The following is a 26697-nucleotide window of genomic DNA, read 5'->3' as shown; positions in this document are numbered from 1 at the left end:
CTGCAATAGTCTAATCCTTCAGTTCAGTCCTGCCACAGTTTGTCTCTGCCACTGACCCACAAGTCTTTGGTATTGGCGTATGGCTCCTGAGACTTGCAAGTGGGCCCCTCTTCCAGGCTGTGCACCCCGGGTCCTCTGTTGAGGGATGACTGTGCTATGTCACAAGTGAGTGCCATCCCCCCAGGGCAGTTCTGGGCTGCTGGGCTGTGTAGGGAGGCTCCCAGTCTGCTAAAATGATGGCTGAATGGGGCTTTGTTAATTCACACTGCTCCACCTTCCCAGCTCTGGGACAATCAGCTGAGGTTGCAGGGAAGGCTAATGTCCACGCCCAGTTTTGTGGTGTGTGCCTGTTATTTGAAGCACTTCCGTCACACTGGGTTGTCTGGGGCAGCTCTGGGCTATGGGGCTGGCGATGGGCAGGAGTGTTTCCTGTCCACCAGGATGGTGGCTGTGAGCGGACACCCCCCTTTTCTTGGGAAGTTGTGGTGTTTAGTGAATTTTCTCAGCCACTGGATTATTGCCTTTTGTCTCAGAGCTCTCCTAGTTCTGCTCTTGACTTGACGTGCCCAAATTGCAATTCTTTGAAGCTTTCTGTATTGGGCTTCTTAGAGTAATTGTTTTAGAAACAGAAAAAAGGATTAAAAAAAAAAAAAAAAAAAAAAAAAGGGCCCTCCTCAGAGATCTAATGGGTTATTGAAATGCTAATAGACAAAGCAACCAGGGCCATTAAGGAAAGGTCCACAGGGCAGAGAGATCAGCTTTTCTTCGGGATTTGCATATGCGCCTCAAGGCCTGAGCTCCGCCCTTCCCCTTTCTGTGTTCACCAGAACTCCAAAAATCCTCTGCTTTTATTTTGGAGTTTTTCGTGTTATTTTTTTTTTTCTATGCCTGTGTCCTCTCTGCTGGGCTGGCTGCTCTCAGATTCTCTGGTGTCTGGTCTCAGTCTATCTATGGTTGGAGTTTGGATCAGTAGAATGAGTTTCCGATAAGTGCTGCCACTGCAGTTCTCCCTTCTCCTTCCCGGAGCTGGCAGCCCCTCCTCCCACGGGACTGAGCCTGGCAGGGAGGGGCGCGGGTCCCCTGGCCGCAAAAACTTACAGATTTCGCTGATCTCAGCAGTTCGACATTTTCATGAGTGTTGTATGAAGTATGCCCAAAGACAGATTGCTCTGTGGTGTCCAGTCCACGCAGTTCCTGGCTTTTTACCTACTTTCCTGGAGGAGTAACTAAAACTTACAGCTCACCAGTCCGCCATCTTGCCCCGCCCTCCCTCTACAGACTTTTTAGAATTACAATACATTAATATTTTGGGAAACAGATAAAAACATCTCAAATAAAAATAGAACATTCAGTTTCAAATCTCTTTTGTGTCCCTCTGTACTTGGTTAAATTGCAAACTGTGCTCCTGCTTAAAAAAAAAAAAATTGCGGCTACACGGGATCTGACACCCAGGGGTGTAAATACCCCCTGGCAACATGGAATATGACCCCCGGGGAGGAATCTGGACCTGGTATGGTAGGATGGAGAACATCTTCTTGACCAAAAGGGGGATGCGAAATGAAAAGAAATAAGTTTCAGGGGCTGAGAGATTCCAAAAGAAGCCGAGAGGTCACTCTGGTGGGCACTCTTATGCACAATATAGACAACCCTTTTTAGGTTCTAGTGAATTGGAATAGCTAGCAGTAAATACCTGAAACTATCAAACTACAACCCAAAACCCTTGAATCTTGAAGATGATTGTCTAACAATGTAGCTTATGAGGGGTGACAACGTGATTGGGAAAGCCATATGGACCACACTCCCCTTTGTCCAGTGTATGGATGGATGAGCAGAAAAACGGGGGCACAAAAAAAAAAAAAAAACAGCACCCAGTGATCTTTTTTACTTTAATTGTTCTTTTTCTCTTAAATTTTTATTCTTATTACTTTTGTGTGTGTGTTTTGAAACATTCAAACATTTTGAAAATGTTCAAAAATTAATATTGGTGATGGATGCACAACTATTTGGTGGTACTGTGAACAACTGATTATACACTTTGTAAGACTGTATGGTATATGACTATATCTCAATAAAATTGAATTATTAAAAAATATATATATATATATAAAAACATTGAGGCTGTACCTGGGCTCCACCTTTCTTTCAGAGCAACTCTTATTAAAACATAAATAAATAAATAAATAAATAAATAAATAAATAAATAAAAATATTTATAATAAGAATGGAAAAACTCTAACACTTAAAGCATAAAGATAGAAACAAAGTTCCATCTCTCTCACTTGCTCTTAGGTGACACACGTTCCAGGCTCCCTGCCTGTCTTCACCCCTGGGCCACGGTCGGTCAGTGCCCTCCGTAACGGGTGGTGACAGAGGTGGGTGTGCTATTCCAGCCCGGCCCCATCGCCTGCCACCTCCCCTACCCCACCCACCATATTTCCATGAATGCCGCCCTGAGACGGGGTCCCACTGTTGGCTCACCAGCATGTTAGCTTCAGCTCTTTGAACCATGCTTGGCCCATACCAGGGGCTCTAAAATTAAGTATCTGTCAAATTAATACTGAACTTGGGAGAGCTAAAGCCCTCAGGCGTTCCCCCAGCCCCCAGCCCCCGAGCCAGGAGCGGTTGTGAAATCAGGTGGCCCACCCTCTACAGGGCACGGGACTATTTAATACTGAGGGTAGGTTTACGTTGACTCCTCATAGTCTAGTTTTGCCCTTTAGATTTAGCCCTTTGGTCTGGCTCTGGGGGTCCTTTTGAACCTTGTGCTTTCACCAGTGCGTTGGCCATCTTCAACACCTGGTCATCCAAAACTCAGGAACTTTGCCCAAGTTAGGGGGACGAGAAACAGGACCTCAGGGAAGCTGCTCTAAGAGGAGGAGGAGGCAGTGGGTATGGATAACTGCATCCACAACAGGGCATGGGAAGTGCTGTGAGGGGAGGCAGAGGAAGAGTGCAGTGGAGGGTGGATTCTGGGGTCAGGAACCAGGGAGGCTTGTGCTGAAGCAGTGAACTGCACTGGCCTCGTGGGATGGGGAGAATTTACCTGGCGGGGTTGGGGGTGAGGGAACCACATGCCAAAAGGCTATGAGGTCAGTAGTAAAACCACCACCAATACTAACCAAACATACTAAAAATGCCAGTACTAATGCCAGGAACAGACAGTTAAAACCTTCTAAATGTTTCTTATGTGTTATGCATCAAGCAAAGGGTTTTTCTGTGCATTATTAATTTAACCTACAAACAACCCTGTCTTTCATGCTCAGGATGATTATCCTTGGAGACACAGAGGCCCTGGCTTTCCTCAGCTGGCCAGTAGCTGGGCCTGGCTGTAAGTGTGCTGACTCGAAGAGCAATGCTAAGAAAGCAAGGGATCCGTTTGAGGAAGAGCCTGATGGTTTTCCGGAGGGTGCTCGGGGCTGTCATGGGAGACCAGGTAGACAGATGCAACTTTGTTTATAATCTTGGAGACCAGGCATGGAAGTCTGGTCTTGGTTCTGGGACAGGTTGAAGGTGGGGAGGGGCATATTGTTAGACCAGCCCCTTATCTGTAGGGAGGACAGAGGAAAGGGAGAAGCAGGTGGGAGGCTGCCTCATAGCTGAGACCAGAGGTGATGGGGCCTGGACTGGGGGTGGGGGTGGGGGGCAGAAGCCAGGATCAGGGAGTGGGAAGTGGCGAGATGTGATGCCTGAGGGGTGGAATGGTGGAAGGGGCTTGGGACTCCCCTGAAGGAGGGGGGTGGGTAAACCACGGAGCAGTGAGTGAGTCAGGGTCTCCCAACCCATCCTGATGAGAATGCAGGCTTTGGTGAGAGACAGATGTGGCTCCAGGTCCCAGCCCTGCACTGCACCAGTGCACCCTGCACCTCTGTCAGGTGGGGGGACACCCCCTCCTGCACCAGCCTGGGGTGAGGAAGAGACGAGATAACATGTGAGGTGCTGGGTGCAGTGCCCGGCTGGCCACCATAGACAAATCGATTTCCCGATTCCCTTCTCTATAATCCCACATCCCCCAAAATGCCTGAACCACCCTCCGGGGACTGAAATGAACCTCCATGATCACTGTGGGGTGCTTACTTTAAGACCTTCCTCCCGGTAACTCTGGGAGATACAATCCAGGACACCTTTGTATTTGTTTAAATAAACCCCGTCAGCTTGGAGTCGACTTTTCACAACATCCATAGGAGTTGCTGTCCCCCAAGAAATTGCTCCTGTAAAGAGAGAGACAAACAGGTGTCGGGGGCTGGCAGGTTGAGATCTGGAGGGGGCCTGGCTCCCGGAGAACAGAAATGAGAACCCCTCAGAGGCTCCATAAGCTGCTGGGAAGACAGCTGGGGGAAGTGCAAAGGGCTCGGAGTCGGAGGCTGCAAAGGCTGCTGACCTCCTACCTCCTCTAAGCCTTGGGCCCCTTGTCCGTAAATGGGGCGCCAGTACCTATCTTCAGAGGGTGGCCGTGAGGACCAAACGAACAGGTGCATAGGATCAGGTACAGAGCCGGTGCTCAGGAAATGGCAGCTTTTATCAGCAGTTTTTGCTGGAGAAACAGTAACAGGCCCCACAAAGTACTTTACAGCACTTTCCCAGGCACCAGGGCAGAGAGCCCCAGGTGAGGCCTGACTTTCTGAGGATGAAAGTTTGTGCCTCTGCAGGTAGGATTTACTCTGAGCCTGGAGAAGGGGAGCAAACACTGCAGATAGGCTGCCTGCCAAGGAAGAGCTGGCCTAGCAAAAAGAGCAGGGCCAAGTCTTAAAAATCTCTTTGCTTTTCCAAATATGTGGACCAGAAGCCCTGGGACCACGTGCCACTGGGTCACCCTTGCTGGATAAGCTTAGGTGCTCTGGTTTGATTACTTTTGTGACTTCAAAGAACTCTAGGAAAACAATGCCAGGTTATTGTATAAACACAGAAATTGGCACATTCTAGAGTGAGGAGAGAAAAACAAATTGATGCCAAAGTCCAGAGCAGTGGGTTTGCAAAGTTTTGTAATTGCTGCCCTGTGGTTCTCAAAAGAGACTGTCGCCTGCCCTGGAACCTCTGCCCATCCCAGCTTCCAGCCCCCTTGACCTCCTGCCCGTGGCCCTTGGGGAGCCCCTCTGGACCTCTATACCCTCCTGCCAGGATAAGGAGGCCCCTCTCCAGGCATTGGCCCAGGTGCTGCCCAGCTGCTCCCACCTGCTCCCACCAGAAATGAGAACAGATGGGGCCTTGTCTGTCCACCCAGCCAAGTACTTATTTGAGCACTTACTCTCAGCCAGGCATAGACTAGCCTCAGAAACGTGCTGGTCAGGGAAGAATGCCGTTGTGGCTGTTGTTTGGTAAAGATGTGAGCTTTGTTATGTGTTTGCTATCAGTTTAAAACTTAGCTAATGATGATGAGGATAAAAACAGGTCTTTCCCATCAGCATCAAATGTGCCATGATATCTGCCTTCTGATGATGCAGTCCTCTTCTGACTCACATCTCCCTCTCTAGCCATCTCTCCCTGTCTCTGTCCCCTTTGCAGCAAAATACCTCAGAAGTGTTCTATGTACTTGGCTTCTCCAATTTCCTCCACCCCATTCTCTCTTGATCCCACTTTAATCAGGCTTTCACACCCTCCTTTCCTCCAAAAGGGCGAAGTCCCTGATGACCTCCATGTGGGTAAATCCAGTGGCTGGTTCCCATATCTTCCCCTCCTACCCACTCCTTGACACTTTCTTCCTCTGCCTCAAGGACACCCACTAGCCTGGTTTTTACTTTCTTTCTTTCTAACCTTTCCACCAGCTCCTTATCACTCTCCTTTGTGCCCTGCCTGAGTCTGAGGGCCCCAGGGCTCCATCACTGACCCTCTCTCCACTTCCCCTAGGTGATCCCATCCAGCTCATGACCCCGAATGTATGTCTCCAGGCCAGACCCCTCCCCTCAACTCCAGAATCATGTATCCAATGACCCCCTCGAATTTCCCCTGAGATGTTTAACAGGCATCGCTCAACATGCCCAAATTAGCCCCTAACTGGCTCCCTGCTACCTGTTCCCATCTCAGTTCGTGGAAACCCATGCTTCTCGTTTCTCAGGTCTAAAATTTTGGAAGCATCCTTGACTCCTCTCTTTCTTTCAAACTTCATGTATAATCCTTTGGAAAATCCTGATGATGCTACCTTTGACTATGCTCATAATGTGACCATTTTCCATCACCTCCACTGATACCCCATAGGTCTAAACCTCAAATTCAATTACTGCAATAGCCTTCTATCTGATCCCGACATCAATTCTCCTCACAACAGTCAGAATAATGCTTTAACAACACAAATCCTGAAATGTCACTGTCCTACTAAAAGCCCTGCACTGCGTCCCCAGATGATTTAGGGTAAAAGTTCAACATCCTTGCAATGGTTTTCAAGGCCCTCTAGGATCTGGCTCCCTGCTACCTCTTTGGCCACTTTTTCCGGTCCTATGCACGCTGCTCCATCCACACTGGACTCTTTCCTACGAGTGGTACGTGCCAGGCGCTCTCCGGACTGCAGGGACGTTGTATGTGCTATTTCTGCTGCCCAGACACTCTTCAGGTATATAAACAAATGCCGTCTTGGGGAGGGCTTCCGTCTAAAACAGCAGCCCCTGTGACACTACCCCCCCGATTTCCCCGCTTCCTTTTCCTCCTTGGCGTTTATTGCCACCTAACTCTCTATTTCATTTATTTTGTCTCTCTCCGCTCTAACGTAAGGTCCAAGACAGCAGGGATTTTTGTGTTTTGTTCACTGGAGAATCACCAGTGTTTTGAACAGTGCCTGGCCCATAGGAAGGACTCAAAATATATTTTTGAATGAATGAATGAGTGAATTTATTTCATATTTATTATGATCCTGGTACTTGATCATACCAAGCCTTCTTGAATTCTCCCAACAACCCCATCTCAAAGCTACTGATATGATCTCAACTTTATGGATGAGAAAACTAAAGCACAGGGTGGTTAAGTGACCAGTCCATGGTCCCAAAATGAATAAGTGACGATTTGAACTTGGATCTTTCTGACTGCAGAACCCCTGCTCCACTGTATGCACTAGCTGTGTGACTCTGGGTTGGTTACTTAATCTCTCTGAAGTTTCCTCATCTGAAAAATAGGGAGATTGATTCCTACCTTATTGAACAATGAAATCCTTATACTAGAAACGTCTGTGGTATGCTATAGCCAATAAAGGTGAACAATGATAATAGATTTCCTTTTCAAAGTAAAGTAATGCTTGAAACAGAGTAAGTGCTCAAAATATATCTGTTGACAGAAAGTTAAATGAGCGCAAACAGGGACTTGCCATCTCCATAGCTCTGGAGAGAAGAGGATGGATGCAGGAGGAAGGGTCATTCCACATCCCTGGCCCTCACCTGCCTGGTAGGGACTTAATGAAGAATTATTGGATGTGTGGTTGGATGAGTCCTGCCCTCCCCCAGGGCTGAGATGGGCATGGCTGGTGCCCCAGCTGTCCCGTGGCAGTAGCTGGCACAGGGATCAGGCTCCAGCACTGCCTACCCTTACCTGCCATGCCGCCCGCCAGCCACACGGTGCAGGGGCTGGGGCCCGTGCAGGCCTCAGGTGTGATCCACTCAGTCAGGAACACATAGGGGATGAAGTAGAGGCAATAGCCAGGGATGTCCCTCAGCAGCATGGCGCTGGCCCCCCGGTACAGCCCCGCCAGGCCCTCAGTCCGTACGATGGTTGCGATGCAGTGCACAGGCCCCTGATACGCGGGCTGTTCCCCAAGAGCCACCGCCCTGGGCTTCAAGCGGAGGTTGGCTGCAGAATCAGAGAGAAGACGGCAAGTGACTCACAGGGCAATAGCTAGGTAATTTTCAGTCACTGGCCTCGCCCCAGCCCACTGACAGTTCTCACTCACAGGACTCATCAGTGGTTACCAAATCAGTGGTTACTAAACCTCCTGACCTTTTTGGCAACTCAAAGAACCAAATCAGTGGTTACCAAACCTCCTGACCTTTTTGGCAACTCAAGCCAGGACTATGAAATCACAACAAGGAGCTGCTGCCAACATGCACAGCCAGACTGGATACAGTCCCAGCCAGGTGAGAAAGCACCTGTTGCCTCAGGATGCCCAGAGGCATCCTAAGAAGAGGCTAGAAAATCCTACATGTTCTGTGTGTGTATTTGTGTGTGTGTGTACCTGTGTACAGTGTGACAAAAATATACATAAGATTTGGAGCCAGACCGCCCTGGTCCAAAATCGCAGCTTTACCACTTACAAACTTTTTGACCATGGAAGGTCAACTTTCCCAGCCTCTGTTTCCTTTAACGAGGGCACAAGCTGCTATGCGTATAAATAAGTAATACATTTAAAGGGCTCAGCATAGTGCCTGGAAACCTGTAGGGACTCAATATGTAATCAATGCAACAGGACTATTTTTTACTGAGACGAAGGTAGCTGCATAAATCGGGTGCAGGAGGGCACCTCGGGCTGGAGGGCTGGGCAGGCTCTCAGTGCCTCACGCCAGACCTTGCCAGGCTGCACCTTGAAATAGCTGGTAGAGCTGCACCAGCATCCTTGGCCCCTCAAGGCCTGTTTGGTGCTCTCACCTGCCACCCTGTGCCTTCCTCTCTGATGCTGCCTTCTTCACCTCTGCTATGTACCCTTCAGCAATGCTTTGACTCATGGCCAGGGAGACCTCCCAAATCCCAGTGCCAATAAAGCAGACTTTAGTTCTCAATGTTCCCTTCTTAAAGGACTAATAGAACATGACCAGGAAAGAAACAGCGTCAAGTTTTTCTGTGACTACAAGCCCATTCTGGCACCTGGTTTTAATTCCACGCACAGTGTCTCTACTGGGCTTTATACATGCTGGCAAATAGGCAAATCACTTTCTTTATATGTTTCAACTCCCAAGTCCCCCAAGATAGGCTCATCTTTATCAGATGACACCCAGCTCTTGACTCCACAGTCCAAACTAGAGATTTGGCCACAAAGTGCACTTTCACCCACCTTAGAAATCAATGAGGTCAGGGACGAAGTTACCAGTTACCTGGGAAGTGAGTTTGAACAAACTCATCCTGTATTTCCTCCCATCTGTGGCAGGAAGAGAATAGGCACTGCCATCCACGTTAGGAAATGCAGTGTGTGCAGAAAGCCAAGTCCCACTCATTTCACTCCTCAGTGAATCCCATGGGGTGATGGTCACTTCTGAAACCACCCAGCTTCTCCAGATTCAGAGCAAGGGCAGATGCTGTGGCTTCTGAAAGCCCACAGGGAGTCTCCAGGCACCCCTTCTTCTCCCTTGGGTCATTCTGGGACATTTGCTGTTAGACAGAATAGATGTCCTTGCTCAATGTATATAAACTCTGCCTGTGCCTCATTCACCTCCAGGAAACAGAGACCTGACCCAGGAGCCAACGTTTTCATGAATTAGCCGTGACGTAGCTCTCAGGATTTACTGATTGAAGGAGTCTGTCCTGATAACACCCTCATAGTCTGAATGTGCAGATGTTAGAAAAACACTTCTGCCAAACCTCGAACTGGCCTGTCAACAAGAACCAAATCTGTACTTTTTTTTCCTTTCCTTCTCAAGATAAGCAATAAGGACATTCTCTTGCATTCTCCCAGGTTTGTAACAGAATCAGTTTAGCTTTTATTGCTGAAAATTACCCATCTACTACTTTCATAGCAATATAATTATCATAGTGGTTGCCATCCCCGAGAACATTGACACGAAATTGAACTGGAGGCTACAGCCTTCTTGACGCAAGTTTATACTGTGAAGCTCTTGGAACTCCTTCCGGCTACCTAGTCTCCAGTATTGTTTTTTTCAACTTTTTATTTGGACATAATTTTGAATTTGCTGAAAGGACAGAAAGAAAAATATACAAAGAACACCCATAGACCCTTCACCTGTATTCACCTGTTGCTAACAAGTCACCTCACTTACTTTATTATTTGTGTGCGTGCTCTCTCTCTCCCTCCTCTCTGTTCTCACTCAATTCTGTGCATGCAGTTAGACAGAATAGATGTCATTGTCCCATAAAAACTTTGCCTGTGCTGTGTTCATCTCCAGGTAACAGTGACTCAGGAGTCAAGATTTTCATGAATCAGCTATGGGTCCAAAGTGGCTTTCAGGATTGAAGCAGACTGTCCTGATAACATCCTCCTTGTGGGGATGTGGGGATGTTGGGAAAATACTTGTCAAACGTCAAAGAATCCTTGTCTACAAGAATGACACAAGAACCAGATCTGTACTTCTCTTTTGTCCCCAGGATAAGCAATACGGAAATTCTTTATTTTACATACACACTTTTTTTCCCACACATCTAGGCAGAATTTTATTTTCTGAACTGTTTGAGGGGGCATTACATATATCTTGGACCCTTACCCCTAAATACTTCAGTGCGTATTTCCTAAGAATACGGATATTTTTTGTCCTGCATTATCATAGTATAGTTATCAGTTTCACAGATCTACACTGGCAATATTTTCATCTAACCTACTATCTCCAATCAAGTTTTCATTTGGTCTCACCATGTCCTTTTTAGCATTTCCTCCTCGTATGCACCTATGTGATCACACCCTCACCAAAAAGTAGCCTCTTATACTTTAAACAAAATTTTTTTGATCCTAGCCCACAGAAGCAGTGCAAAAATTCCACACCCACTGACCCCTCCTGCTTTTCAAGGTAAAAGAACTTTGGGATATCAATGACGTGTCACTCGTTGAGAAGTAAATCTTTCTTTTGGGCAGTGGTTGTTGAGGGTCCATCTGCCTTAGCAATAGTGGGACAGATGATTCATACTTGGACCCCAAAGCAAAATGTCATAAAGTCTAGTCACGGTAATTTTAGTCCAAGATGCGCCTGATACAAAAATGCATTCAACACCGCTATTGATTAGCCCCCAAGCCACGAAAACCTAAAATGATAATGGTGAATTTAAACTCAAACTTATTTATAACTAAACAGCAATAGGAGGAGCAAAGGCAAACTACAGCCAGCTCAAGATAACATTGCTGATGAATGAATAATTGAGCTTTCTTGCAGAAAACAGCAGGAATTCCTCCTACTAGTGGCTCAGAGATGCCAGGAGGTGCTCTGTGGCTTGGCCCAGGAGGGGGGCGGGGTAGCCAGACTTCTTAGGAAAGCACTGAATCACACTTGGTAACTCCAGCAGTGGACTAATTTTAGTTCATGGAAACCAAATTTTGGTGACCCTTAAAAACTGACTTGGGAGGTAAGTAGCTCTTGGTCATATGCACAACTGGTCTGTGGACTTGCATGTCATTTGCCCAAGGAACCCAGAAAGGACCTGAGGTGCTGGGTGGGCACTAGACTCATATTGAACCACTGATTTTCAACTTATTGTTCCTGAAACTCCAGTGTTAGTTCTTTGAGGGTGTACGTGTGCCTGTGAAGGAATTAGCCTAGTTATGTATTTTCTTCTAAAGTGAAATTTATCTAATTTCTCTAATTAGAAATTTTGTTTTATAATGATGTTAAAAATATGAATTAAATTTTTATGTTTCTTCTGTGCAACACAAAGAGCAAACCCTAATATAAACTATGGGCTATGGTTTATTGTATAATTATAATAACAAAGGTACCACACCACTGCAAAATGTTAATAATAGGGAAAACTGGGTGTGTTATTGGAGAGGTGGTATACGGGAAGTTTTATTTTCCGCATGATTTTTCTGTAAACCTATAACTTCCTAATTTAAAAAAACGTAAATTTCTTATCACAAGTGCCTTGCCACTGAGGCCACTTTTTGCTGCCCTCTCCAAATCAAGAGCATATTACCTTTGCTTATGAGTGGCAGGGATTATGCCCTCAAATTTGGGATGCCAAATTTGGAATGCCCATGGTTTTCTAAATTCGGTTAGGACCCGGTCAAGCTTCCTACACCAAGATTGGCAGGAGGTTCATGGTCAGTGGAATCGGCTCCCACCCTGCTCCTAACCTTTACCTAGGCAGGGAGGGGGGCCTACACAGTTCTCAAAGGAACCCCTCCCCTGGGCCCCCCAGCCTTGTCCAGCTCAGTCCCTGCCCTGGCTCCTCAGACCACGTGCTGTGGCCATCAGACACTGCTGCTCAGTGAGAAGCATCTGGTGTCTTGCTTGTCCTCCTGTCTGGACCAGTTTGCTCCTCTGAAGGCCAGTGCCTCTGCAGGGGGCTCTTTAGGGGTGCGAGTTCCAGGTGGGCAGTCCTAACAGGTAACCCCGCCACCACTCCCCTCTCCAGATCTGGCACCGTTGCCCCTCTTCCAGAAGCAGGGGCCTGGCCACTCATGTTGCAGTGCATTTCGCAAACACAGCCACAGAGAAATTTCACTTCTTTCCCTTTCTCAGACAATGCTGTTCAAGTGCTTCAATGGGCAGGACCTTGAAAACAGAAAAGCCATTGGAGACACAATAGCTGGTTCCTGATCGCTGAGGTTCCGGGAGCCCAGCCCTCCAGAAAACAAAGCCCTGCCCACCAGGGAAGGGAAAAGCACACGTGGGGAGTGAGGTGGGGAACACAATATCGTTTCTCAAGAGGTCACTTTCTATAGAAAATCCCTGACAAGTCGGCCATCCACAGATAAGTGTTCTGTGCACAAAGAGGTCCAGGCTGGGAGCTCTCAAACAGGGAGCCTCGAGCATGGAGTTACTTCAAGGGAGCCAGGAATCCATATTCATTATGGGTTGACAGAATTCCCAAAATATCTCACACATACATGTCCGACCTTTTCTCTCATACGTGTGGGTGCTGATGTATCAATAAAAATTTACTTGAACATATTACTAATCTTGTCATATGTGTTTTCTTAATTAGCAGCCACTCAAAATACAGCTGCTGTTCTATGGGTTGGACCACATTTTATATACTAAAAAGTTATCATAATATTAGGAAAAGCTAGGAGCCCCCAGCCCATGCAGAGACCCATGCCTATTATGATCTGTTTTCGTTCTGCTGTTTTCCCTAGCTGTGGCCCCACGCCAGCACCTCCTGTGTGTGTCAACATCCATTCAATGTATGTTTCAGTATTTGTCCTGGGCAGGTCTGGGCACTGAGGCTTCTCAAAGGTCACCTCCCTGGCTGGCCCTGCCTGAGTCTTGTGCCAGAGGCTTTAGCTACTAAAAGAAACTCCAAAAGCATGGTCCCACCTACAGCTTTGGCCTAAGATGCTGTGATGGTTAGGTTCATGTGTCAACTTGGCCAGGTGATAGTACCCAGCTGTCTGGTCAAGCAAACACTGGCCTAACAATTGCTGTGAGGACGTTTGAGGCTGGTTAATAAACCAACAGGCTGGTTTATTAAATCATCAGTCAATTGACTGCAGCTGTGACTGATGACTCACCAAAGGGCGTGCCTTCCACAATGAGAGGATGCAATTGGCTGGATTTAATCAATTATTCAGTTGAAGTCTTATAAGCGAGACAGATAGAGGACCTTCACTTCTTCTTCAGCTGCCCAGTGAAGCGTTTCCTGAGGAGTTCGTCGAAGTTGCAGGTTCGTATCCTGAGGAGTTCATCGGACATCTTCCTTGGAGTTGACAGTTTGCTGACTGCTCTACAGAATTTGGACTCGTGCATACCCACAGTTGCGTGAGTCACTTTTATAAATTTTATAGTCATAGGCACCTCTCATTGATTCTGTTTCCCTAGAGAACCCTAACTAATACAGATGCTAAAGAGACATCCCAGAAAGTCCAATAACGTGGATGGACAGCCTCCAGCCAGGGAGGCCAGGCATACCTTCCTCGGGTTGGGTTTGAACTGGCTGGTATACCCTCAGTTCACTTCCCCAGGGTATTACCACCTGGGAAGCCCTTGCCCAGTTCTTGTTTCTGAGGAGTACAAAAGTTTCTTCATGACCTGGGTTCAAGAGAGGAGCATAGTTTAGCAGAAAGAGCCCTGTGCCGCTTTGGATGTATTGTGGCCCCCAAAATGCCATTATCTTTGATGCAATCTTGTGGGGGCAGATGTATTAGTGTTGATTAGACTGGAATCCTTTGACTGTTTCCCTGGAGATGTGACTCAATCATCTCTGACTGAAACATTTGATCAGATAATTTTCACGGAGGTGTTACCTCACCCATTCAGGGTGGGTGTTAATTGGATCACTGGAGTCATATAACCGAGTTCACAGACAGAAGGACCTTAGAGCAACTGAGAGTGACATTTTGGAGAGAGCTGAAGCCAAGAGAGACATTTTGAAGAATGCACAGGAGCAGAGAGCTGCAGCTGAGAGACACATTTTGAAGATGGCTGTTGAAAGCTTACACTGACATTTTGGAGAAAGCCATTTTGAAACCAGTACTCTGGAGCAGATGCCAGCCACATGCCTTCCCAGCTAACAGGTTTTCCGGATGCCACTGGCCATCCTCCAATGAAGGTACCTGATTGTTGGACACTTTATGGCCTCAAGACTGTAACTGTGTAACCAAATAAACCCCCCCTTAAAAAAGCCAATCCAGTTCTGGTGTTTTGCATAACAGCAGCACTAGAAAACCAGAACAAGCCCCTGAGCATTATGAAAAAATTGGCTGGTCTTTGCCCCAGTTCCTGGGGAGGTAACCCCTACCTCTCCGTAATTTCGTGTGATAAGGTACATCATTTGTTATTCATAGTGGGCCCAGGATCACACCAGAACAGCTCATATGCTAAGGAGATGACAGAGTGGGGGCTGGTCACACCAGAAAGACCACCAATGTGACTAGAGGGCTGGGACTTTGGGCCACTTCTCCTCAGCAGACCTCCCAGACCTCTGGGGAGGGGGCTGCAGAATGAGTCCAACCTCTGGGCAGTGATCACTCATGCCTGTGGAATGAGACCTCCTACAAACTCGGGACACTCAAGGCCTGGGTGAGCTTCTGTGATTGATAATGACATTGCTGTGCCAGGAGGTGACGTGTACTGACTCCACATGGAGAGGACTCGGAAGTTTGCATTTCAGAGCCCACCCCCACCCCCCACCCCACTGTTGCAGATCTTGCCCTATCAATCTCTTCCTCTGGCTTCTTATTTGTATACTTTTACTAAAATAAAGCTATAGTCATAAGTTTAGTGCTTTCAGTAAGTACTGTAATCTGTTTTAGCGAATTATCGAACCAGCGGGGGTGGTGGGAACCCCCAAATTTGTGGCCAGTTTGTCAGAAGTGTGCATGGCCTGGGTCCCAGAGTTTGCAACTGGTGCCATGAAGCACAATCTTGTGGAAGACGGCCCTCGGCCTGTGAAGTCTGGGCTGCCTCCGGGGAGTCAGAATGAATTGGATTGAGTTACTGCGGCCTTTGCAGTTGCTGATTGAACTTTGGTGCCTCCATAGCTGCACATTAGAAGCAGCCCTGGATGCGAGTTCCTGCTCAGTTGCTATTTACTGTACAGCCCCGTGCAATTAAATGGGAAGAACACATGGCCTGTCCCCCTCATTTGGCTTTTGTGAAAACAAAATGAGAATGCTAGCAAATGTACTGCACTAAAATGTGTGGTGTGCAAATATGCTTTACTCAAGACAAACAGTCATCATTCTTATTTTTTTTACCCTTTCCTGATATGACTACAGATTCCTAAAAGGCTGGATCTGCCAAGCTCAGGCAGCTGTGGCCTTAGCCAAGTCTACTGTGGGAGAATGCTGATGCCATATGGGGCCAAGAACTACTGATACTGGGGTTAAGTCCTGAAATTAGGACACTATCTTGCTTTTATCAACAGATTTAGAGAACAGACAGATGTGCCACCAATGCACGTAACTTGCACAGTGGTGTGTTACATTGCATGTACCTTCATTAATCCCTGGCAGCTGAGTGGGACAACTGTTTGAAAGGACCAAGTCAAACTGCCGAGAAATCAAGGGCTTCTCTTGAACTGCATGGCTATATTCCTGGCCTCTCCACTTCCTTCCTCCCTCCACTTCTAGGCTGCTGTTGCTCCAGCCCTCACTTCTCATTAGCAGCCCACAGTCTGCTTGAAAAGAAGGCCCAGTCTGCACAGTCATGGGTTGTCTCCAGGTTTTGTGCCTCTTGTAATGCTCCAAGTGTATTGCCTTTCCACATAGACTTCCTTCTTCAGGAGCAATGTGTGCCCCTGCAGAGAACATACCATCAATAATTTCTGCTCTGTACCAGGAAAGTCATGGAAAATCCACTATAGTAAATGACTGCTCACTACCAAGGCCAACCTGCCTGGAGATTAGTATTTTTCTTGGCAGTGCTTATCTTTATGGAAGCATTTGGAACCTCTGAGCCCAGCCAATGACCTTCCCAGTTGGGCATTTCTGATAATTCAGGGAAACTGGAAAAACGGTTTTACCCCACTTTCTCACCACTCAGATTTGGGCTCAAATGGACTTTGAGCACCTGTTTGCTGATCTCAGCTGCTCAGATGACCCCCTGCCCAGAGGACCCCATCCCCACCCCCACTGGCCCTCTCTGCTGCTCACCATCTAGTCCAGTTTGTCCAGAAATGAGGACCTTTTACTTCTCAACTCCTGGCTATGCTTCTGTCCCCTTTATTATATTTAGATTATCTTGAAAATGGTGGAGAGCTGGGCCTTCTGATGTAAACTCCCTCACCTTCCTTTCTCTTGCCCTCAAAATTCTATTTTCTCTTTCCTTCTTATTCTCCCCCAACTTGGAAAAGAAAGCCTTTCCCCATCTCCACTCCTTTGTGCCTGTTCTCAGCCTTGCCTCCTCAGCAGTTCTCTCCTCTCCACTTTCCTGTGTCCTACTTTGGTGACACTTATTTCTCAGGCTCTGTTTGTAGAGGTTGTGGATCTGGAGACAGTGGGGTGATTCCTTGACTCAATGAGAAATTGTATAAACACAGACAAGTTACAGAACCCCAGTCTCAGTTTCCTTACTTATAAAATGGACATGATGATAACATTTACTGTGATGATTAAATAATGGAACATGTAGCACAATGCACATGGCATGTGCTCAGTAATCAACTACAGCTATTAGAGTCATTATAACCCTCTGCTCCTTCACAAACTCCTTTCCTGGGTCTTCTCACTGATGCCCACTGTACCGGTTTGTATATACTATGTCCCTCAGAAAAAGCCACATTCTTTGATGCAATCTTGTGGGGGCAGACATATTAGTGGGGATTAAGTTGGAACGTTTGGATTAGGTTGTTTCCATGGAAATGCACCCCACCCAACTGTGGGTGATAACTCTGGATAATTTCCATGGAGGCGTGGCCCTGCCCATTCAGCATGGGCCTTGATTAGTTTACTGGAGCACTATATAAGCTCAGTCAGAAGAAGCAAGCTTGCCACAGCCAAGAGGGACACTTTGAAGAATGCACAGAAGCTGAGAGAGTAGCTGCAGATGAGGGACAGTTTGAAGACGGCCATTGAAAGCAGACTTTTGCTCTGGAGAAACTAAGAGAGGAAAAATGCCCCAAAAGCAACTAAAAGTGACATTTTTGAGGAACTACAGCCTGAAGAGAAATGTTCTGGGAGAAAGCCATTTTGAAACCAGAACTCTGGAGCAGATGCCAGCCACGTGCCTTCCCAGCTAACAGAGATTTCCTGGACACCATTGGCCATTCTCCAGTGAAGGTACCTGATTGCTGATGCATTACCTTGGACACTTTATGGCCTTAAGACTGTAACTGTGTAACCAAATAAATTCCCCTTTATAAAAGCCAATCCATTTCTGGTGTTTTGCATTCCAGCAGCATTAGCAAACTAGAACACCCACCTTCTCTTTTTTTGCAGCTCACCTTGACATTCACATCTAATATCAGGACTTCAATTCTCACTTCTCTGTCTATCAACCCTACATCTATACTTTGAGCCCAACACTTGCAACTCAAGTCCCAGTCACTTCACACAACACAAACCAAGCCAAACTCATCACATCTGCACTCAAGCCTGCACCTCCCCCCAGGTTCTAAAATAGTAGCAGCAGCAGCAATAAGCATTTACTGATGACCTACTCCATGCTCAGCACTGCCCTACACACTTCATTCGCCATTTAATTCCCTGCATGGCTGGATCCACCTCCCTCATAGTCCAATTTGAATCCTTAGGTCATTTTGGACACTTTTCTTCCTCCTGCTTGCTCCTCATGCTTGGCCTGTTGTCTCTACATCATCAAGGTCTTGCATCTGCCACTCTTCTCTGTTCCCAAACCTACCACCCTGCGTCAGGCCTTTCTGGCCTTTCACCTGGACTGTGGTCAGTAGCCTCCAAACCAACCTACCCTGCTATTCCCACCACCCTCCCACCCCTCTGAAGGCTGCGTTCATCTTCCTACATCACAGCATGGGGCGGGTCATTCTGGTGTCCCAGACACTTCCCTGTCCGCTGAATAGAATCCAAACCCACCCTCAGCTAAGACGTCAGTGCTCTTCACAACCCACCTGCATCTTCCAGGGTCCCCTCCCTGCCTGCAAGGCTGGTCTGCCCTAACCAAGCCACTGCTTCAGGCCATATGCTGCATTTTCCTGCCAGAGTCTTCATACATTGTTCCCTTGTTCTGAAACACCCCTCCATGTCCAAGTTCTGATTTCCAAATCCTACTCAATATTCAAACCCTGATCAATGGCCACTTCATCTCTGGAGCCTTCCAGATCTGCAGCGCCTGAGTCCTAAGCCTCCCATGGAATCCCTCTCACCACTGCACACGTCTCACTCCCCACCGGACCGGGCACTCCCTGCAGGCAGGATTTGCACCTATGATAACTCAGCTTTAGCCCCAGAGTGGACTCGGTACCTGGCTCGGAGCAGGGGCTCGGGAAGTGTTTGTGAATGAACAAGGGGGTGTGCAGGGCCCATGAAATCACTGGCCAGCACAGAGTTAATGCTGAGTCCTCCTCTGATTCCACAAAATCTTGCCCTCCCATCCTGCTGAGGGTGTTGTGATCTGCACATTAATTAGGCTCTTAATGAGAACACAGGCCTGAAAGCTCCAAGTGGGGGGAGGGTTATTGGCCATTGGCCTCCAGGATGTGACTTGGCAGAGGCGGCAGAGGGCCTGCTGGCCACGCCGGACCACCCCCAACTTCCAGCTCGGGCACAGCAGGGCACCGAGTGAGGCTCAGGCCCTGACAAAGGGGCACGGTCATTTTAAAAGGGTTTCTTCACAGGTGCTCACTGTGAACCCAAGCCAGCGCTGCCTTCTTGCCAAGTGGCAGAGGCCCCAGGAGAAAATCTTTGCTCAACAGAAATTCTCTTTAAATTTCAGCAACCACTGGTATCATCTGGTAAAACGTTTTGGATACTAATATTACAATATGTACCAAGAATCTTAAAAATGGCCATACCCTTTGAGCCACTCATGAATCAAAAGGTCCATACATTTAAGGAAATTACCTTAAATGAAGGCAACACTTTATGGACAAAGTCGCTGATCACAACATTATTTTTAAGAGCGAAACATTGCAAACAATCTAAAGGTTCATAGTAGGAAAACTGTTAAATAATACATATAATAATAATAATCGCAGATAATATTTATTTCAAGTTCTCAACATGCCAGGCATTGCGCTAAGAGCTTCATGTGTAACAATCATTCTATTCCCCCAGCTATGAAGCAGCTACTTTTACTAAGACTGCTTTACAGATGAGTAAACTGATGCTTGGCAATGGCAGGTGAGTCGTCCAAAATTCCTCAGCTGCAGTGGAGGTGGGATTTAAAGCAGGTATTCTATCTCCAGAAACTGAGTCCTTAACTACACTATCTTGACTCTCTTGGTGTGTGTGTGTGTGTGTGTGTGTGTGTGTGTGTACTGGTTTGTATATATTATGTCCCCCAGAAAAAGCCATGTTCTTTGATGCAATCTTGTGGGGGCAGACATTAGTGGAGATTAAGTTGGAACATTTGGATTAGGTTGTTTCCATGGAAATGCGGCCCACCCAACTGTGGGTGGTAACTCTGTGTTCTAGTTTGCTAATGCTGCGGAATGCAAAACACCAGAAATGGATTGGCTTTTATAAAAAGGGGGTTTATTTGGCTACACAGTTACAGTCTTAAGGCCATAAAGTGTCCAAGGTAACACATCAGCAATTGGGTACCTTCACTGGAGGATGGCCAATGGTGTCCGGAAAACCTCTGTTAGCTGGGAAGGCACGTGGCTGGCGTCTGCTCCAAAGTTCTGGTTTCAAAATGGCTTTCTCCCAGGATGTTCCTCTCTAGCAAGCTTGCTCGTCTTCAAAACATCACTCACAGCTGCACTGTGTTCCGTCTCTGAGTCAGCACGTTTATATGGCTCCACTGATCAAGGCCCACCCTCAATGGGTGGGGCCACGCCTCCATGGAAATATCCCATCAGTTATCATCTACAGTGGGTGGGGCGCATCTCCATGCAAACAACCTAATCCAAACGTTCCAGCTTAATCCCCACTATTATGTCTGCCCCACAAAATTGCATCAAAGAATATGGCTTTTTCTGGGGGACATAATACATTCAAACCGGCACACTCTGATTGGATAATTTCCATGGAGGTGTGGCCCTGCCCATTCAGCATGGGCCTTGATTAGTTCACCAGAGCACTATATAAGCTCAGACAGAAGGAGCGAGCTTGCTACAGCCAAGAGGGACACTTTGAAGAACGCACAGGAGCTGAGAGAGGAGATTCCGCTTACAGAAACATTTTGGAGACAGCTGTTGGAAGCAGACTCTTGTTCTGGAGAATCTAAGAGAGGACAAATGCCCCAAGAGTAACTGAGAGTGACATTTTTGAGGAGCTGAAGCCTAGGGAGGAACATCCTGGGAGAAAGCCATTTTGAAACCAGAACTCTGGAGCAGACACCAGCCACGTGCCTTCCCAGCTAACAGAGGTTTTCCAGACACCATTGGCCATCCTCCTGTGAAGGTACCTGATTGTTGATATGTTACCTTGGACACTTTATGGCCTTAAGACTGTAAGTATGTAACCAAATAAACCCCCTTTATAAAAGCCAATCCATTTCTGGTGTTTTGCATTTCGGCAGTGTTAGCAAACCAGACAGTGTGTATTTGATGGACTATTGTATGTCTATTTTAAATATCCATCTATTTAAAATAATTTTATACTATTTTAACAACATGGGAAATGTTTCTGTTATAATGTTGACTTAAAAACAGACTATGAGATTATCTCTATAAAATGGGTACAACCCCTTCAAAACTCTAACCTATGAATATAGAAAAGGGAAAGGAAATGCATAAATGCACTAACAGCGGTTGAATTCGGGAGGCTGGGTATTTTGTCCCTCCCCTTTCAATGTTCTGTGTTTTGTAAATTAAAATAAAAGAGAGAATGTTGTTTATTTCTCCAAAATCCAAAGTTTACAAACCTTGGATCACTCTTGGTAGACACTCATGCTGAACTCAGGCCCCATATTTCCAAGTCCCCCAGCCAGAGGAGCTGGGCTGTCACCTCAACCTGGCCTGTAGCCCACCTGTCACACGCCCCGAGTGGAGCAGCCTGAGGCCTCCAGTGCCTGGTTTGGGACGTGGGTGCCACCTCGCAGCTCCCAGGGTCACCACCCAGGAACTGACCCAGTAATTTTGTGGTAAAGCCACAAACCATGAACAATCCTACAAGTTCTGGCCGAGGACTGGAAATGCTGACCTCAGCACGGCCGCCACTCAGAGAGGGCATGACCCAGAGCAGGGAGACCACAGGCCTGCACCAGCCCCAGCTCCCGCCCATTCTCTCCAGTCCACACAGCTTTGGGAGGCACAGTGTTATGTTTGCTTGTTTGTTTGTTTTTTAAATCAAATCACCTGAAAATTTCCAGTGGAAAGATCTCACAGAAAAAATCTACCTTTCTGAATTCTCTTAAAAGTCAGAAGATCTGGTCATATCAGGCCAGTTGGCCACAGTCAATTGGAGCAGAGCTGTGGCCACTCCCTTGGAGAAAGGCTGGGTCCTGTTTGCCACAGTCCCCACCACTCCCTTCTGCCTTTCAACTACTGAAAATGGCACACGGCACTTGCACTGCTCATTTTCTAATAGCAAAATTATGGGGAAAGTGAAACATGTTCTGTGTACATGCTTCAGTGAAAAGAGGAAAAAGGAAGCTTAGATTAAGAGAGTTGTGGGTCTCAAGAAAAATGGGAGATTCTACATTCTCCAGGTATTTCTGCTCACTTGTTACTTCCCTGGTCCCAGTGAGCACTTGAAACCTCTATTTCTGGACTAGAGGTTTCCTGAGAAACACATAAAAGAAAAACTACATTCTTCTTCCTTTTCTGGAGAGCTCGCTGGCAGATAATACTGCCTGGTGATCATTTGCCTGCCTGCCTCCCTCACCCCTTCCCCATAGTTCATCCTGCCAGGCACCTGGAGTCACCAAAGACCTTCCCCCAAGGGAGGTGAGGAAGAGCAGGCCACGGCAAGAGGGGCAGCCCAACGTCAAGGAGTCAGGCCCATCCCTGGGGATCCATGAGCCTTGGCCATTACTTGAACAATGTCATTTTGGAGATGCACTCCCAGCCCGCTTCCCCCCAAAGTTTGAAACTGCTTCTAAGTGCAATGATCTTGTGCAAAGGCCCAGGTGGCCTGATGGTACAAAAGTTGCTGTAGCCTCAGTTTCTACAAAATTCTGGGGCAGAAGCAGAAACAGTATCAGTGGGCTTAGGGTCAGATCACCTGGGCCTGAATCTCAGGCCACCTTGCACCAGGTGTGGAGGCACCTCGCAGAGACTTGTCAGGGCTCAGCTGGAGGTGGATCCCCTAGCCATGGTCTCTAGCCCTCCCTCTGCCTGCTCAGGTGAACCCATCTTTGTCTTTGTTCTGTCAGCTAAGCCCCTGGAACCAGGCACTAATGACTTTTAGCTTTGGAGGGCTGAGAAATGTTCGCCCACAGGAATGTCCCTTTGCCTTTTACAAAGAACCTTCTGTGTGTTCCAAAAGGCCAGCTTCCTGGCACACTGAGGAAGGACAGAGCAAACACATGTTCGTTTTCTGTTGCTGCCTCAGGGAGTTTATTGAAGAGAACAAGTTTTTCTTCTGGCACCACGGATGAACAGACAACCTGAGGCAATGGGCAGGTTCTAATACAGGAGAAGGGTCAGGGAATCACGTCCCCAGTGGAGAAGGGCTGCAGAGAGCAGGCAGGGAGGGTACACTGGTCCCCATGTTCTCACTTCTCAGAGGGCTTAGCAAAGAGACAAAGCCCTAGAAGGGCATGGACTTCTCAGATGGGCAGATCTGGAGAGCCCCAGCCCAGGCGGGCCATGGCCCAGGTGCCCATGGCCTCAGGTGAGGCAGGCCTGGGTGACCCTCCGTGCTGCCCTGCCCAGTTACATGGTCCTGACCCCCAGGCTCTCCTTCCACCCCTTTCCTCAAAGCCTTTCCTGACCTCAGCCTGGCTGAGAGCCCTTTCCACTCTCTCCCACCCACCACAGTGTGCAGCAACCTAGTTCCCACCTGTCGCATGGCTGCATGGAGCTCTGGAAGAGAGATGGGACAGTCTTTCGTTCAGCCATGTCCCCAGCACCTGGCCCTGCACCTGACACACAGCAGCTGCATAGCTATTATCTGCTGGATAAATGAACAAGGATAATAGCCATCCCTTCCTCCCACCGTCATGGTGGACATGAAATAAGATGATCCACATGCAGCACTTAACACAGAATCTAGCCCACAATAAGCACTTAACAACAATGGCAGCTGCTAATGGGGGTGCTCAGCTTCCTGAAATGGCAGGGAGGTGCACACCCAGCTTTGGGGCCCTTCTTGGGTCTGGTTACTCCCCTGGCTACCTCCCATGCTTCCACCAGTTTCCAGAGGCTTCTAGCCTGGCCTCAGGGCTCCCTACCACTCAGGCCCCTGCTTGCCAAGCCAGCCATCATTCAAGCCCACAACAGGACAAGGTGGGGTAGGGAAGGCAGGACAGTGGGATGGAACCAAATAATGAAAAGAAAGCACACCAATTCATTTGCCTCTTAATGTCCCAGGTTTTCCAAAAGAAGGCATTTCTTCTTGGGAAACACCTCCATTAGGGTCCAGGTTGGCTGAGACCACCCTCCCAAAACACACACATCCCCATGCATGCATGCCTATCCCTATTTCCAATCCTTCCAGCGATGAAGCACCCAGGCCGTGAAGGAGGCAGAGTTGCCCTCAGGAATCAAGGAACCAGCACAGGGTGCCTTACCACAGAGCCTCTTCCAACATCAAGACCCCCTAAGAGTTTTAAGAGTTGGGTAGAGACTTCCTTTTCACCTGAGACAGACAAGAGTTCCTGAAGTAGACAGAATAGAGCAAAAAGCCAGCATTAGGGGCCAGGACTCCTGGGTTCCAAGCCTGCTCATGACACCCTTCATTCTTCTACATCTTTGCTTTTGCCTCTGAGATAGGACCAGATCAGCAAGTTTCAAACGTTTTTCTAAGTTGTAATCCTTTGATCAAACTCAATCATACCAGACATGAGTCATGTCCAGGAGATGAAGGTGGGGATCCCCTGCCCCTCATCCTCCTGGGTGGCCCCCGGGAACATATGCTCTGTGATCTCCTGGGTGAGCCACCCCATTTGTTGCCCAGCCCCTCTCCACAGGCTGGCAGTGACCATGGATCTAGGGGCACCGGGTGCTCCAGCAGGCATGAAACAGGTCCTCGGGGTGGCCAGGTCCCAGGCCCTCCACAAGCCATAGGGAGCCTCAGCGCCATGCTCAGAGGGTGTGCAGGTGTGTCCTGGGCACCTCCTGGGTGGGCCGGGCGTGCAGCCTGAGTCCAGGCACCTGGGCTGAGGGGCGGGGAGTGCTGGGCCAGGATGCCCCTGAGTGAGCTTTGGGGCTTCAGTGTGGGGCGCAGCTGAGCCCAGCCTCTGTGGGCAGAGACAGCACATGGGGGTCATTTGGAAGGGCTGCCAGGGGGAGAGGTCCTACCTGAGGGCCAAGAAGCACGTGGGATAGTGTCAGCCCCGATCGGATGCCTGAGTGATTACAGGGGGCCCTAGAGAACATGGATCCAGTCCTTCCATTATACAAACTAGGAGACCGAGGTCCAGGAAGGGCAGTATCTTGCCCGAGATACAGAGTGAAATGAGTGGTAGAGCCCAGAATCAGAGCCTAAGGGACTGAAATAAGTCTTCTAAGACCCTTGGTCTCTCCTTCCTCTAGAGTTGGCAGTTCTACTTCACACAGCCAGTGCCCTTCTGTTCTTTGTAACATCCTATATCAAAACTACTCCTCTCACTTTCCCAGGGAGAAGAAAATGACAGGTGCAGCTTATTGTGCAGGAGCACTGACATCTCATACCAAGAAACGAAGCTCAAACAGGAACTTCAAGGGCCTATGTGCAGGCAAGGGTGAGGCGAGGAGCAGCCCCCTTCACACCTCTGTGCCCATATGGGTAAGAAGTCAGCAGTTAGGAGCATGGACTTTGGAGTAAGACAGATGTGGGTTTGAATCCCAACTCTCAGGGCCAGCTTTGTGGGGATGAGATCTGAGCAATCACACAGGGCCCCAGCTTGGGTTTAAGGTTCTCCTGTTGTATTTTAATATTCTAAACAATATTTCTGCAAGGGGCTACCATATTTCCATTTTATGTAATGAGTGTAAATTAGGCAAATTATGTAGCAGATCTTGGTTCACCAGTCATTAATTGTGTGTCATTGATGAAATAACCTCTGGGAGCCTGAGTTTTCTTGCCTATAGAATGGAGACAATAAAAACACCTGCTTCACAGACTTGTTATTGAAGATCAATTAAGATAACATATGCAGAGCTCTGAGCAGGGTGCCTGGCACATAATAACTACTTAACCAACAACAGCTACTATGACAGATAAAATAGTAATAGTTATACCCCAGATCCAGCAAACCTGGAAAGAAAGGGTCATGGGTCTGCAGACACCAGCGCCCAGTCCTGGCCTCTTACCTTCTGGAAATGGCTGTGTCTGCATCTGCAGCCGGATCTTGACGAGGTCCACGGGCCCGCCCAGCCCGACAGAGACCACGCCAACCACCATGCTGGCCAGCAGCAGGTCGGAGAGGCTGTGGGGCGGGCTGGCCTCTAGCTCCCTGCAGCGGTGCTGGCTCAGGAACCTCAGCGTGTTACTGAAGACCCCAAACACCACTGAGTTGTAAACTGCGATGCTGGCCAGGGGGAAGGACATGCCCTTGAAGAAGCCAAACACCTGTGGGGAAGCCCAGAGGGGAGAAGTGTGAGGACCCAGGCGCAGAAATGGGGGCGTGTAGGCCGACAGGCCAGGTGCAAAGGCCCTGCTGCCCCTCGCCCTCCTCCAGGTCACTGCCAAGACCATGCCGTCATGGAGAGCCTCAGGCTGGTGGGGGAGACACCACAGAACAAACAGTCCAGTATGTCAGTGAGGAGATCAGAACAGGCTGTTGATGTGATGGGGAAGGCAGTGGGGGCAGGGGCCGAGGGCCTGGGGCAGAGCTGCTCTAGACTCTGCAGCTGGCATTCCTGCCCTGGGGAGGAGCCGGGTTCTGCACTATGATTTCTATGCGGAAATTAAAACTTGCCATCAGGCTCTGGGCACCTGCCATGTGCCAGGCCCCAGGCAACAACAGAAGAAGGAATCGGTTCCAGTCCTCACTGATCTCACATTCTTGGGGCAGGTGAGGGCCAGGGGGGACAGACCAACTGACAGGCAATTACAAAACAATAGGTAGGTCTGCAGTGAGGGGTCAGGAGAGGGTACCACAGGCCCCCCAGGGGCCTCTGAGCAGGGGTGTCCCTTGACAAAAGTAGCTGGAGAGGGGCATCCCCAGAAGGACAGCAGGAAGAGGCTTAGGCACACCCGGGGCCCAAGAGGCTGAGAAAAGGGTGCTGGAGGCTGAGGTCACGGCT

At 48.3% G+C, this 26697-nt stretch overlaps 1 protein-coding gene across 2 annotated transcripts in view; it reads right to left on the bottom strand.

The window, feature by feature from the left end:
• The window catches only part of SLC25A48 (solute carrier family 25 member 48), a 59960-nt gene that overhangs the window by 16549 nt on the left and 16714 nt on the right, over window positions 1-26697 (bottom strand). For both annotated transcript variants that reach the window (XM_037802205.1, XM_037802206.1), the window contains 3 exons: window positions 25762-26020; window positions 7507-7764; window positions 4075-4208 (listed from right to left, as the gene is read on the bottom strand). In XM_037802205.1, coding sequence (XP_037658133.1) covers window positions 4075-4208; window positions 7507-7764; window positions 25762-26020 — 651 coding nt within the window. The remainder of the gene's footprint in view (window positions 1-4074; window positions 4209-7506; window positions 7765-25761; window positions 26021-26697) is intronic.

This window comes from Choloepus didactylus, chromosome 13 (genome assembly GCF_015220235.1).
Source record: "Choloepus didactylus isolate mChoDid1 chromosome 13, mChoDid1.pri, whole genome shotgun sequence".
Lineage (NCBI taxonomy): Eukaryota > Metazoa > Chordata > Mammalia > Pilosa > Megalonychidae > Choloepus > Choloepus didactylus.
Note: the sequence above shows the minus strand (reverse complement) of the source record. Positions and strands in the feature narration are given on the sequence as shown.